The sequence below is a fragment of the Erpetoichthys calabaricus genome, chromosome 4 (genome assembly GCF_900747795.2).
Source record: "Erpetoichthys calabaricus chromosome 4, fErpCal1.3, whole genome shotgun sequence".
NCBI classification, from domain to species: domain Eukaryota; kingdom Metazoa; phylum Chordata; class Cladistia; order Polypteriformes; family Polypteridae; genus Erpetoichthys; species Erpetoichthys calabaricus.
In genome coordinates this window covers 48810422-48825029 of record NC_041397.2, presented here as the reverse complement: position 1 = coordinate 48825029, position 14608 = coordinate 48810422, and the positions used below count along the sequence as shown (strand labels likewise).

The following is a 14608-nucleotide window of genomic DNA, read 5'->3' as shown; positions in this document are numbered from 1 at the left end:
TGATAAGCAAAAATACTATGACAATGAGGCAATATTGCTTTTTATGTATTTTCATAAACTGTATATTATTGGTGAAAAAGTGAATGAGACTAAGGTACAGAATTTTAGCTTTTATTTTTAGGCAATGTTTTGCATACTTGTACAACAAAACCAATATTGGAAAAATCCATTTGTAGTGTTTAGTCCCCCAATTCCAGCTACAAAAACAACATTTATTTCTAAAGCACATTTTCATTCACAGAATGTAGCTCAAAGTGTTTTACAAGATGTCAAAGATACAGAAGAAAAGAAAAACAAATTAAATTAGGTAATAATGATAATGGAAAAGTAAAAAAATAAATCAATATGAGCTTAACTAACGTATACACTGTAGGAGATGGCCGGCAGCTCAACCCGGCCAGGATGCCCCTCAAATGGATGGATGGGGGAAGGCAGCTTTTCCAGGACACTGCCTCCCCCAAGATGCTAGACAGCAGGTTCCCTGGACTGTGGGGTGCCCCAGATTCCAACAGGGCACTATGGGACATGGAGTTCGGCAACACAGCCCTGCTGGGTACCGTGGGTGCCGCCAGGGGACGCTGTGGGAAGATGGTGGGAGACCAAGTTCTCACCTAGCCTGGAAGTACTAGGGGATCACGAAGACGGCAATCCTGAAGTACTTCTGGGCTGATCAAAGAACTTGAATTCTCCGTCTGACCCGGAAGTGCTGGCAAGTCACGTGAATGGATGAGGAGAAGCACTTCCTGGTCAATGACTTTATAAGGGACTGCTGAAGACCCAGCAGGCGAGCCTGAGTCGGGACGAGGTGGACAACGTTTGCTGAGGAGGTGTGGAGGAGAAGAGAGAAGAATATTGTGAATGATTTAATTGTTTATTGTGGCTGTGGTGCTTGGGGAGCACTATTGGAGAAGAAGAAATTAATTAAAAATCTTCTTGGTGCTTTTACCTGGTGTCCTGTGTGCTTGTCTGTTGGGTTTAAAGGGACAACAATGCCACATAGTGTCTTACAACATATAATTAGAAAAATAGAGTACTTATATATAAAATTATATTTTAAGTCTCTAAAGATGAGCTTGATAAGGTCAGACGGCCAGGAGGACATAAAAAAACCCCAAAAAACTCCAGATTATCTGGAGAAAAAAAACAAAATCTGCAAGGGTTTCAATGCCAAAAGATCACCCAGTCTCCACTGGATATTCTACCGAACACACATTTTCTAAAGCTGCTTCTCATTGTTTCCAGGCTTTGATCCAGAGCTAAGCAGAAGTATTGGTACAAATAAATGACAAGTGATTCTATTTGCTGAGGTGTTCCATGTTGTCTTAATTATATTAATGCATAAAAAAACCTCTGAATCTGTAGGATTGGTTGTAGTCACTGGAGTTTGCTTTTGGGGTCTGGTGCTAATATCCAAAGTGAAAAACAAAATTAAAACTAGAACAGGTCAAGACAGAAAAGCAAGCAATTCTGAAAATGTGATGAAAGCAAAAAATGATCAAAGCTATTGGTAAACAACTGGCTATTCCGGAATCAAAAGTATAGAATATATTGAAAAAGAAAGAAATCACTGGAGGTCTAAGCAATTTGCAACGAGCATGGCATCCCAAGAAGACCACAGCAGCCAATGACAGTAGTGTTATAGTTGTTAAGAGAAACCCAAACATAAGATCCAAAGAAAAAAAAAAAAAAGACAAGTCTACAGGATGCCAGGGTAATACTGTCAGTATTTGCCATTTGCAGAAGAATTAAAGAAAGGAAATAGAAAAGCTACATTACAAGATGCAAATCTCCTATCAGCACCAAGAAAAAGAGCCAAACTGGAATTCGCAAAGAAGTACAAAGATGAGCCAGAAGGATATCACATTTGTATTTTCAATCATGTTAAATAATAATAATAATAATAATTCATTACATTTATATAGCGCTATTCTCAGTACTAATGTGCCTGCTATCCATTTTCGGCCAACTTTGAATGTGGTCTTTGTGATTATTCACCAGCGTGTTTACATCCAGTTTTAGAAGATACAATTCTGATGTGCAGAAAAGTACCCGTGTGTCTAGTTTGTAAAGAAAACATAACAGTAGTTGCTTGTATATACTTTATAGTCTAGCCCGGAGGTGGGTATACAAAGGGTTATTTTTGGCCCTCAGTAAAATAAAGCTTGACACCTCTGGTCTACATAATAGCAATAAATTAAACAAATATCTTTCACAAAATTGATCACCATCATATCTAACATATTGTTAAAATAGCCCAAGTCAAAATGAGATAAAAAAACAATGTCAACCCTTACATTAAATAAGTGGTTGAGCCACCATTAGCCACAAGAGCCTCAACCAAATGCTTCCTGTAGCTGAAGTTCTGATCTATGCAGTGTTTAGGTAGTAGTTTGGCCAGTTAATCTTTGTATTACTACATAAGGATCATTGCTGTTTTAGTCTATCTAGAAATCTCCAGACACTAGCCTTTTTGCTATTCCAAAGCCTGATTTTGCAACTCCCAGTTAGTGCTGGGCAGTATACCGGTTCATACCAAAAACCGTTTTTATTTTTGTTATGCTATGGATTTTTCTTATACCGCAACACCAGTTTAAATAGCCTAAACAACGTTTGGAACATGGCACAGCGGGAAACTGTTTAAGGGGGGGCCTTTTTCACTGGTGCACCGCTAAACACAAATGGAGTACAACGGAGTACATGCGTTAGTGGAGGTATTGAACGGTGAAAATGGACAGAGAACATTCTGAAACTGAAGCTCTAGCAGACGATAAAGTTGAACAAGATGACACAGAAGAACTTTTGCCAAAAAAAGGAGCCATGTCTGTTGTCTGCAGATACTTTGGTTTTAAAAGGTCGGATGTGGACCATTATGTTCAAATGTGTGAATACTGTTTCTATACTACTGGATAATACTGCAAGCCAAGTTGTACTTATTTTATTTTTTTTTCCAATACTGTGTAATGTACCTGGGTACTGTGTAATAGTGTGACGACATGTTGAATTTATTCTCAACATTTCCACTTTAATCTTGACGCTTATGACGAGAATAAAGTCGACATGTTGACTTTATTAACGGCGTGTATTAATACTTATGTGCACATTAAAATGTTTTTTTGTACAATGTACAATTTTCATGACAGTGGAATAGGTTATTCATAGCCAGTAATAGCAGTGGAAAATGTGGTTAACATCCACTCATGTATGGGAAAAAAAATACCATCCAATACTGTGAAACCGGTATAATTTTGAAAAATACCGTGATATAGAATTTTGGTCATATTGCCTAGCACTACTCCCAGTACATGATGAGCGTGGCATTAGAAATCTGTTGTACATTGCTAGAATTATTGATGTTTATATATGCCATAAACTATTGCTGGCATGTGATGGGGCTTGAAGATCAGCTTGCCAATGGTAAACAGGTTTTGTGCAGAGTGAAATTTTGTTTTTGCTTTTTCTCTTTCAGCTGGTCTTAGGTTAACATTCATATTTTTTAGTTTGTATTTCAAAACATTGAGTTTATTTTAGTAGTTTTACCAGATACATATCTATATATTTCCATATAAATCCTGCATGAGGTTTGTATGTTCAGCATTGCATTTGATGGCTCTGAAGTATTCCGCTTTCATTCATACTACTATTTGTAATGGGGGATTGTTACTAGTGTATTGCATATGAATACACTGAATTCAAGGGTCTTTAAGCTTTGAGGCTCCTGCTATCTGGAATTCTGCCCAAGCACTGTTTGTGAGGATTCATTAGTGTTAAGACTGAAAGATCTGCTATGCCTGATTTTATTTTAATCATTATTTTATAATTAATTTGCTATCTAATTAACCTTACCAAGTTGTTTAAAAATTCTTCTATTGAGTTAAGTCTTACCTATTATGAAATTGATTATTTTGTAGGCTATCTTTAGTAATTCTAATACCTATGCTTTATTGTTAAATCAATTGCATTATTACTTTCTGCTTTGTGCTGGTCTTTTGTGCAATCTGAAATGTTCATTACTAGATTTTGTCCAATATGCAATAAAGACTGACTGCCATATTGATTTTATGTATTTAAACATTTAAGTGTCTCAAATCTCAAATTCAACCTGTCTGAATGGATGAACAGCAGCAAATACTACTTTTTCAGTGTGTGGCCCAATTTTAAAACACTTGTACCAAAAATACTATCAAAATTCATGACTAATGTAATACATTCTACAAAGTAAAATCAAGCCATAAATGGACACAAATATAACACCAAAATGCCATATACAGTTAAACAGACACCAATACATGCCAAAATGTCTGGCAGAAGTAAGCAGGATGAAAAATGTAATCTAATTTAATGTTTCAATTCATTAAAATCCAGATTTTACAGAAGATCAAATCAACAGTAAAACTGTCAAAGCCACAGGAATATACAGTTGTTATCCAAATGCACTCCCACAACTCATTTCAAGCTTTCCGAAACAACAAGAAGCAGAAGGGTGCATGCTAAATCACACCCGCATACAACATTTTGGGCTTGCAGCCAACTACCAACAGAATGCTGTTCAGTAGAATCTCTTTCCACTTACACAATGAAGTATTCCTTTATTTCTTAAATCCATCTCCCCCACTTCTTTCTCTTTCCGAGTTTTTTTCAACTTCCTCCATTCTATTATGCACATTTGCTTTTCAATCAGAATACTTCCGTTACTCAAAAGCACTGGGGCCTCTATGATAGCCCTCCAGTTTAATGAAGTCATTTTTGTTGCAGACCTTGGTTAATTAGTACAACCAAGAAAAGTAGGTCAGCAACAAACACCAGTTTGACTCTTAATTCCCCAGTGCAGTGATAAACATTCATTATGGTGCTTGACTGCAACCTCTGAGATTAAAAACACTCTGTTCAACAAAACATATAGCAAGCACTACTATCAGATCCCAGGATCCAGCATCATCTGTTTAAGGATCACATATCTTCGTCAGTCACATTTTAAACTGTTACTTTTGCTAGTTACAAGTTAATCTCTGCATCAAGTCCAATAAGTTAATAAAAGTGTTCAGATTATAGACTAATTCCTGGGTATTTCAGATATATTGAACATGCAAACGACTCAGTGCCTACTACTATATCCTATCAAAAAAAATGCTATAATCACTCTGTATCCAAATCTTGCAACAGGTGCACATATCATTAGGCTGGTACTAAAATATGTTAATCCGGTCTTTAAAAGAGTATCAAGTAACAGTTTTGATTTAGCAGTCATATAAATACTATAATGTATTTAATGCATTAGAGCAGAGTTCTGATCAAGGCTGGTTTCCACCTTGTGTCTGATGCTGCTGGGTATAGACTCTGGTACTCCAGAGGTTCAATAATGGATGGATGAGTTGGAGTCATTCATCATGATTATCAGACATTTACACTGCAAAAAGCTATGCTTTTAAGCAAATATGCATCATTAGCACATTACTGCCGTAAATTACAATTCTTACTGGCTGTTGGTCAAATGACAACTCTACACAGGACAGCCTCTGTGAACATGAAGTTAAACCGTCCAGCCTTCAGTAAAAATAGTGGCAAGTTCCCATGATAAAAATAAATCACTTCACTTTTTGTGATTAATATATCTTAGAAACACAGAAGGCACATTTCCTCAAACTGGAATCACTGGAGCCAATTTATTACTAACACTTCACTTAGCACACAAGTTTCCAGGGCAAATGAATGATTACCACTAGGAATGGACTGAATTTTAGGACACCAAAAATGTTTGCCAAGTATTGTAAAAGAATGTATATTAGGTATTCATCCAAATGAAGAAAAAATGCAGACATTTTGGCCAAGTATGTAACACTGTCTCTGCTGCCTTCCTGTTCCAGTTATGGAAGATGCTTTGAAACAACTTCTATTGATTGAGTAGGAAATAAGCAATACATCACCCAGCATTGCATTGACAGCACGGACGCCATCTTTAGAGGTTTGTACTGGTTATTACCAATAAGGAACAACAGACAAATGGTGAGACACCACAAGGCTTTTAAAAAAGCAAAGATAAATGGACAAAGAGAGAAGCATAATGGGTCATGTAAATCAACACCATCCACATTACTTGCCGGCCAAGCAATGGACAAAGTCCCAACAAGCTAACACCGTTCACATACATAGACATTGCAAACTATCTCATTTAGAGACTTAGTTCATATATTCTAGGTATATACAGTTTACAGGGTCATTAATGTCACAGGTAAAGAGTATTCTGAATTCTTACTTTTATGTGTTGACCAATATGCAATACGTTGCCACTCTCTACCACCATGATTAGAGCATTTAAGTACCTTACCTAAGTTAACTTACCTCAAAATTTCTATCATCCTTACCTGAAAAATCTCAGAAAACGTACAGAACAAAAGAATAAGGAGACTTATATGATTGACCCTGCAACTTATTTTGTGCTAATTACTACTGCATTTAACATTGTGTTCATTTTCGTTGAACAACAAAGCAGTTCTATACAGCACCATCCACGTGGTGGATCTCAAGTTTTTCTTTTTTTGCCCCAGCAAAAAAAAGCCATAAATTGTTGATAAGTCCATTATGTGCAAGTTTAAAAGTAAAAAAAAAAACAAAACACCCAGGATCACGCAAATAGTAATAAATAACTTAAACAGTTATTTCTTTCATTAGACTACCAATAAGAATAAATTAACATAAAATAAGCTAAGTGTGACTAACAACAAATGAACAGCTGCTATATGCCAAGTTTATGAATCAAGTTTGAAGCCCATTATTTATGATCTTTATGACAGACTCACAAATATCCAAACTTCTAACTCTGCTAACCAGTGGAGCAACCTCATGCTAGTTACCAAAGCCAGTAAACAACCTGTGTAACATTCTGTCCAAAGTTAGTGAAAAAACATAAGTATAAGATGTAGACTCACCATCACTGACAGTTCAGCTTTTTGCTTACTAAATGTTTGATTATTTTCAGTTTCCGACCATATTTGTGTATTCTGTTATTTAACAGAGTACATCGATATACAAACAAAATGCACCAATTCACCAATACTGTTCAGTTTGTAAGAAAACAACTCCCCCTATTGGAGTACAAAAAAAATCTTCAGCCCCAAAAGTAAAAGGTACAATATTTTTTTGACTGTGTACATTATTAGGTGTCTGCTCTTTTTATTCCCAAAAAACTACAATTCGGTATTTGGTATACAATTTTGCTACTACTATTTGGTACACAATATTAGCAGTGAAAGTGGGTTTCTTGATGCTGTACAAGTGAAAGCTTTGAAATATTAAATGGATTACTTTAGCTTTTGCAAAGAAATATTCTTAATCAAGCGTGTGGAAAGACCACAAACTGCCTATCCCTTTTGGTACAAATCAATAGAGGTTTATGAAAACTGCAAGTCTCAAATGCCCTGTATGGAATATGGAAGTCACTAAGGGTATGCTTCTTTCTGAAAACATTATATACTGTACCAGGTGGGAGAAACATGCAATACTTGATATCTTGTAGAGATCTACTGATTAAAGTATTCTGGTCTTGTTTATACTAGCAAAATACCCGCGATTCGCAGCGGAGAAGTAGTATGTTAAAGAAGTTATGAAAAAGAAAAGGAAACGTTTTAAAAATAATGTAACATGATTGTCAATGTAATTGTTGTAGGCTTATTTTAGTATTGAGAGTGAATTTGATGATTGTAAAGAGTTTAATCTATGATTGTAAATGTTGTGTATGAGAAATGCACATTTTTAGGATGCAAGGATCTTTTTGTAAATGACATTTGCAGTTCTGCCCTCCGGTTGTAAAATGAACAAGCTGTCTGCTGAGCTTAGTCTTGAGCATGCAACATACAGTTGGCCATGTGAGAAGCAATCTTGTGTCAAGTCAATGGCGACCTTTTTTAGAGTCTGGCCCTGTGACTTATTTATTGTCATAGTGAAGCAAACTGTTACTGGAAATTGGAGGCATTTGAATTGGAATCAGTATGGATGAAGTTAAGAGGTATCCTGAAAGAAGAATGAGCAGTCCTTCCACCCTTGATGCGGTGGAGTAAAGAAGAAGGGAGCAGTGAGCATGAAGAACAGCTGAGGAAAGTAAGGAAGCGAGTGAGGAGGCACATGAGCATTGGATGTCATTAATGTATATAGGCAGGGAGCCAACCACATTGTAGGTGTGCGGACAGCAGCCATGCGGAAAAAGGAAGGGGGACCAGGGGCGGCCCTTGTGCATCTCTGCCGTGAAATAAATCCTCTGTTAACGGAAATAGGGAATGAAACCGCCAAAAGGAGAGGTCAGTTATTTTCAAAAGTTTGTTACAGGGCATGGCGCGAAATGAAACATACTTAACGTTTGTAAGTACAGTGTAAAGGATGAGCATGGGAAATCTAGGCTTCCTACGTATGTAGGATTGAGGGGTGAGGAGGGGTTTCCCCTATCTATATATACAATTTAGGGGATACACCCATTTCCCCCCCTTGGGTGTTGCAATAGGACATGAAATAATGCTGGGCGGTATGACCAAAATTCTATATCACGGTATTTTTCAAAATTATACTGGTTTCATGGTATTGGACGGTATTTTTTTCCCCATGCATGAGTGGATGTTAACCACATTTTCCACTGCAATTACTGGCTATGAATAACCTATTCCACTGTCATGAGAATTGTACATTGTACAAAAAAACATTTTAATGTGCACACAAGTATCAATACAGGTTTGCATGGCCCCATAACGTGATAGTTTTCAAGGGGTTGGCACTAATGAAGAGAAGAAATAACACTGCATGACAGTTGCAGTCAAAATATAGAACCTTTTTATTGAACAAATTTTGCAAACAACTTAAACTAAAATTTTGACAACATATTTTCAAACATCCAAAGAGGCATTTAGACTTAGTAAAATATCCACAGGTGCTTGTCAAAAGTTGTACTGCACTGAACATGTCTTAGAAAAGGAATAAAGAGTAAATATTTTTTGTAAACCAACTACACTTTCTGTTAAAGTTAACAATCTCTGTCCACTGACACGTTAAAGTGACTTTTCAAACAACTTTAAAATGCATAATAAATAAACTAATAACAACAATAAAATAAATAATAGTGCAACTTCCAGTAATAATACTATTACTTCCAAGACTTCAAGCCCAGGTGCATTACACAGTACAGTATTCACCAAATAAAAATAAAATAAAATAAAACAAGTGGAACTTGGTGATGACATCTTTACCAACTGAACCATCATTAAGGCAAACTGCATTAATATGGACCTTGCTTCAAGCTAAGCTATATGCATAAATAATAAAACTGAAACTTGCATTTATAGCCCTATGGAAGCGTTTTAGGGCCATGGTGCAGAAAAAAAATACGGACAAAGGGAAGAAAAAAAAAAGTATATGTCCAGAATAAAATCGACATGTTGACTTTATTCTCGACATTTCCACTTTATTCTCATAGTTTATTTTGTAATTAAAGTAGAATGTCGTAAATAAACTTCATCCTAAAATCAATGTTTAATGTACTAGATTTTCTCAAACTCCGTCATAAGTTAATGTAACACATTAAATGCTTTGTGTTAAGCGTTCCCCGACCCAGTTGTTAATCGCTACGTACTTCTTAAACTGACTTCCTCTGCACTAAGAGGAGGCGCCGGCAGCGATCGCCACACAGAATACATTCACTTCATGAAATTCCTGCTCTCTGAAAATGTAGAACACATTACGAGAATAAAAATCTAGACAAACGGTGAGAATAAAGTAGAAATGTCGAGAATAAAGTTAACATGTCGACTTTATTCTCGTCATATGTGTCGAGATTAAAGTAGAAATGTTGAGAATAAAGTCAACATGTCGTCACACTATTACACGGTACCCAGGTACATTACACAGTATTGAAAAAAATAAAACAAGTACAACTTGGCATGCAGTATTATCCAGTAGTATAGAAACCGTATTCACACATTTGAACATAATGGTCCACATCTGACCTTTTAAAACCAAAGTATTTCCAGACACGGCTCCTTTTTCCAGCAAAAGTTCTTCTGTGTCATCATGTTCAACTTTATCGTCTGCTACAGCTTCAGTTTCGGAATGTTCTCTGTCCATTTTCACCCCGAAATACCTCCACTACCGCATGTACTCAGTTGCATGTGTTTAGCGGTGTAGCAGTGAAAAAAGGTCCTCCTTAAACAATTTCCCGCTGCGCCACGTTCCAAACGTTGTTTAGGCAATTTAAACCGGTGTTGAGGTATAAGAAAAAACCATATCATATCAAAAATAAAAAACGGTTTTCGGTATGAACCGGTATAACGCCCAGCACTAACATGAAACATACCTAACTTTTGTAAGTACACTGCAAGGAATGAGCAAGCAAAATTTCAGCTTCCCACCTATATGGAAAGTGGGAGAATTAGTGATGAGTCATTTAGGGCTTTACCTTTTATATGTATAAATTTAAATTCTGTATAGGCTGATCTAAGTCCGGTTTCTAATGTTCTAATAAGTGTCAAAATTAGCTTTATAGTGATGACACAGTATATTTTGTTTGGGTTTCGAAAGGGTATAGAAAGAAACATGGCAAAATATAAAAATCCATGTGTGTTAATAAATTTTAACATGCAGAGATTCAAATAAAAAAAAAAAAACAACACACACTTATGTGAAACTCACCTGTATGTAACTTACTACATTAACCTCTAGGAACCATAGAAGAGTATATACAGATGGTGCATATAATTAATTCATGTAAAACCCTTTAACCACAACTGTGCAATTCATGGGATGGAGAGAAGAGATTTTACTTTATTTGCTCAGCTCTGCCATAATCAGACTGACTATAGGCATTTTCGCCAACTGCTAAACCTAAACTACGAAACACATTCAGTGTCTCATGCCATTAGTGGCTACACTGCAGGAAGTGTTTGTAAGGGATTTAAAGGCAGGTTCATTGGCTTTGGGTGTACAGAATTAAAAGATTCTCACAGAGTTTTGTTTGTAACAGTCTTTCATACTTTTTTTAATAAACCCTATGTATAGAAACAACTTATAGTGATAACCAGTGCTACTGTTTTCTGCAAATTTTACCTAATCAGACAGTTCAAACAGAGTTTTTATTTTGGAGCATGATCATTTCTAGGCAAGGTCCGTGAGGTATGTAGCACGTGAGGTATGTAGCAGTTGCTACTTCTCCATTATTGTTCAACAGTTCTTCTTTGATATCTAAACTTTTTCTTTACAATTGTGTGTATTCTTCCCTTAACTTTGGCACTTTAAAAACTTTAATGCCTGAATTATTGTTAAAAGTCCTTGGTCTTCCTCTGAGGGTTATCTGTTCAGACTTACGACCAATGACTCTTGCAAAGAAAAACATTTCTGCCCCATAATTAAAATTTTTATCACAGATACAAAGAGGCAAATCAATTCCTAATCCTCACCAAGAAAATACTGCCACTTAAACTAACCCAAGAGCTTCCATGAACCCTTATAACATTGTTTTAATAATGTAGGTTTCTATTGACCATTTCTGCCCATTTCAGTTAATTTGGCTCACTGAAAATTGTAATATCTATTTGTAGCAGTTGGCAATGCTCTTTTAAGGATATTCACAGGAATCTACATTAATTATACAACAGACCTTTCACTTCACTGGTAAACTGAAGCCCTGGAAATAACAAAATAACAACAAAACAGTTTTTAAAGAAAATTACTATTATCCATATATTATTGCCATAACTAATAATATACAGTAAATTATATTTAGTCATATTTATACTCATTGGCTCCAGCAGACCCCGTGACCCTGTAGTTAGGATATAGCAGGTTGGATAATGGATGGATGGATGCTTATACTCAAAACACAGAGGATATAAAAATCTAAAGAATTCAGCCTAATAAGTAATTTACATTTGATGTATGTATGGTGAATGAAAGTGTGGCAATAACTATTTTAAGCTTTAATAAGTTGTTACTCTGTTTAGAAATAAACATTCATTGGAAACATTAGATAATTGTATCCAGCAGGGGGCGCAAGCTGCCTAGGAATGTGTTCTTTCCACACAGGCAGCTTATAGTTTGAACCTATATATATATATATATATATATATATTTGCAGTTGGAGATCCACAAAGGGAGAAAAAACGAATCACATATCATAAAATAGTTTTATTCCTAGTTTTATTCCTGAGCTTTCAACCCCTGTCAGGGGTCTTCATCAGAGGATAATGCTTAGACTTACAAGAATCAAAGGCAATATATAGCAACACATTCATTATCCTCTGATGAAGACCCCTGACAGGGGTTGAAAGCTCAGGAATAAAACTAGGAATAAAACTATTTTATGATACGTGATTCGTTTTTTCTCCCTTTGTGGATCTCCAACTGCAAATATGCAAACCGTATCACAGACCTTCTCTTCCATTCATATATATATAAGTAACCATCACAGAAATATTAAGACAAGAAGAATATGATACAAAAGAATGAATATATTTAACTTGCTTTAAAATACAGCTTTCACTAGTAATATACATTGTAGTATAATCATTTATACATACAAATAACAGCCGAAGTGAAGCCAATGGAACAGTGCCATCATCGTTCAGACAATTGCAGTCCATCCGGTTAGGAGTGGAGGCATAGTTTTTGGCACAGGGTCAAAGTCCCATCTGTACTGAAAGGCTTCTGGCTTAAGGCGTCTTCAGAGGCCTTAGATACCCACATGTTTGCCATATTCAATGAGCTATTCGTAATCAATACCAGGTATGGATAACTACCCATTGTGCCATCTGCATATGCTAAGTATAGATTAGGCCCTCTAAGACCCTAATATAGCACATTATTTCATTATCTGTAAATAGTGCATCAACTCTGATTACTTAAGGTCCTTGCTTCAGTTAAATTAAATGTAATTATGTTCACAAACGCAAAAGCAGATATTAATTCTGGTTACAATAATTCAAAATGTCTATTACATGTTACTACACTAAGAAAAAAAAAAAAAAAAAAAAGTCTGGTATTTTTCCAAGATGCTGTATCTTAACAAATGTGTATTGGGTGGCTAGGTTGGACTGCATGTAAGAGCAGGTTGTTTCACTCTGATTTCTTTTAAGACTTACTGCCCATGCATGTACTTACTAATGTGCTTATCCAGTTCATGGTCATGCACCTATCCATAATCATAATTTAGGGTTACTAATTTATTTAAGGTTAGCTTAATTTAACATGCTACAAAACTTGAATGTTGAGATGGATGTGTGAAATACCAAACCTCGATAAGATCAGCAATAACAGAATCAGAGGAACAGTTAAAGAGTTTTGGAAAAGTCTAAGAAAATAAAGGAATAAAGGTTAAAGTGGCATGGTCATATCATGAGAAGAGAAGTAAACAGTATGTGGAGAAGAATCATGGATGTGGACGTATTGGGATGGAGGAGGAGAAGAGGAAGAACAATGAGAAAGTGGATGGACTTTGTGGAGGAGGAACTAAAGGAGAATGATGTATCAGGCAAGGAAGTGTACAACAGATGAGAATGGAGGAGGCTGGTGTCACAAAGCAACCCCACATGAAAGTGGGGAAAACTTAAGGAGAAGAAGAATTAATTTAACATACACCTGTCTGGGATATGGGAGACAAGCACCAAAAGAAAACTCGCACAGACTTCATGAAGGTAAATACATAGTAAAAGAGCAATGACAAAGATCAGGTGGTCATAAAATACATACAATAGCTGAGTTGCCTAGTGTTACATGGTGAGAAATTGTAAAGTTAAAAACTAATTACAAATTATATATTACCAAACTTTTTAATATTACACTTGTTGGCATTTAGTACATACACATTGTTAGCACTGGAATGTTTTTTTGCATACAGTTGTTTTAGTTTGTTTTATCCAAAGAATCCCACATTGGAATAAATTAGACAGGAGACATAATAAAATCCAGATTTCTTGGTTCAATGCCAATCATGCCTAGCAGTACATTACGCAGGCTACGTGCGTGGTGGTCTTTCTGTATCAATAGATCACAATGCAATACGCTTTGCCACTTGCTATGATCCCGAGCTGCCAGAAGCTTGACTTGTGATAAGCACCTGTGTGCCAAATTTCAAATAAGCAGCTTGAAAAACAAAACTAAACCTCAAGAACAAACAAAAACTGGATATAACAGACTATATACATATTTACACACACAGTAGTTACATTCACTTTACAACGTTTTTTACGTACTACACATTGTCCAGTAAGACTACAGTAGGGTTTACAGTAAGTTCACGAGTTGCAATCAAGTTTTCTCTCATTCATGCAAACATGCAATGTGTAAGCCTTATAGTTTCAAAAAGAACGTCGTGGCGGCTGGACTTAAAATAAATTTTCAAAAAATAAACTATAAAGATGTAGTATTTCTATTATCCATTAGTCGCCTTCTTGGGCTGCACAATTTGCACATTTGCCGTTACAGCACACTACTTGCAAGGCTAAATTCCTCACCTTGTGCATGATCTTCAGCGACCTGCCCAGCAGAGTGGCACGCGTTTCTCGCGAGAACACATTTACTGACCTGTATGAGAGAAAAAGTGCACACCGGAACTGGAAACTGCGTCCCAAGTATACAGTTTTGA

General features: G+C 36.1%; 1 protein-coding gene across 1 annotated transcript in view; it reads right to left on the bottom strand.

Moving 5' to 3' along the window:
* apooa (apolipoprotein O, a) overlaps positions 1 to 14562 on the bottom strand; it is a 43855-nt gene extending 29293 nt beyond the window's left edge. Inside the window, exon 1 of the mRNA XM_028799429.2 lies at positions 14478 to 14562. Coding sequence (XP_028655262.1) covers positions 14478 to 14486 — 9 coding nt within the window. The 5' untranslated portion in view covers positions 14487 to 14562. The remainder of the gene's footprint in view (positions 1 to 14477) is intronic.
* Between the last annotated feature and the right edge of the window lie 46 nt (positions 14563 to 14608).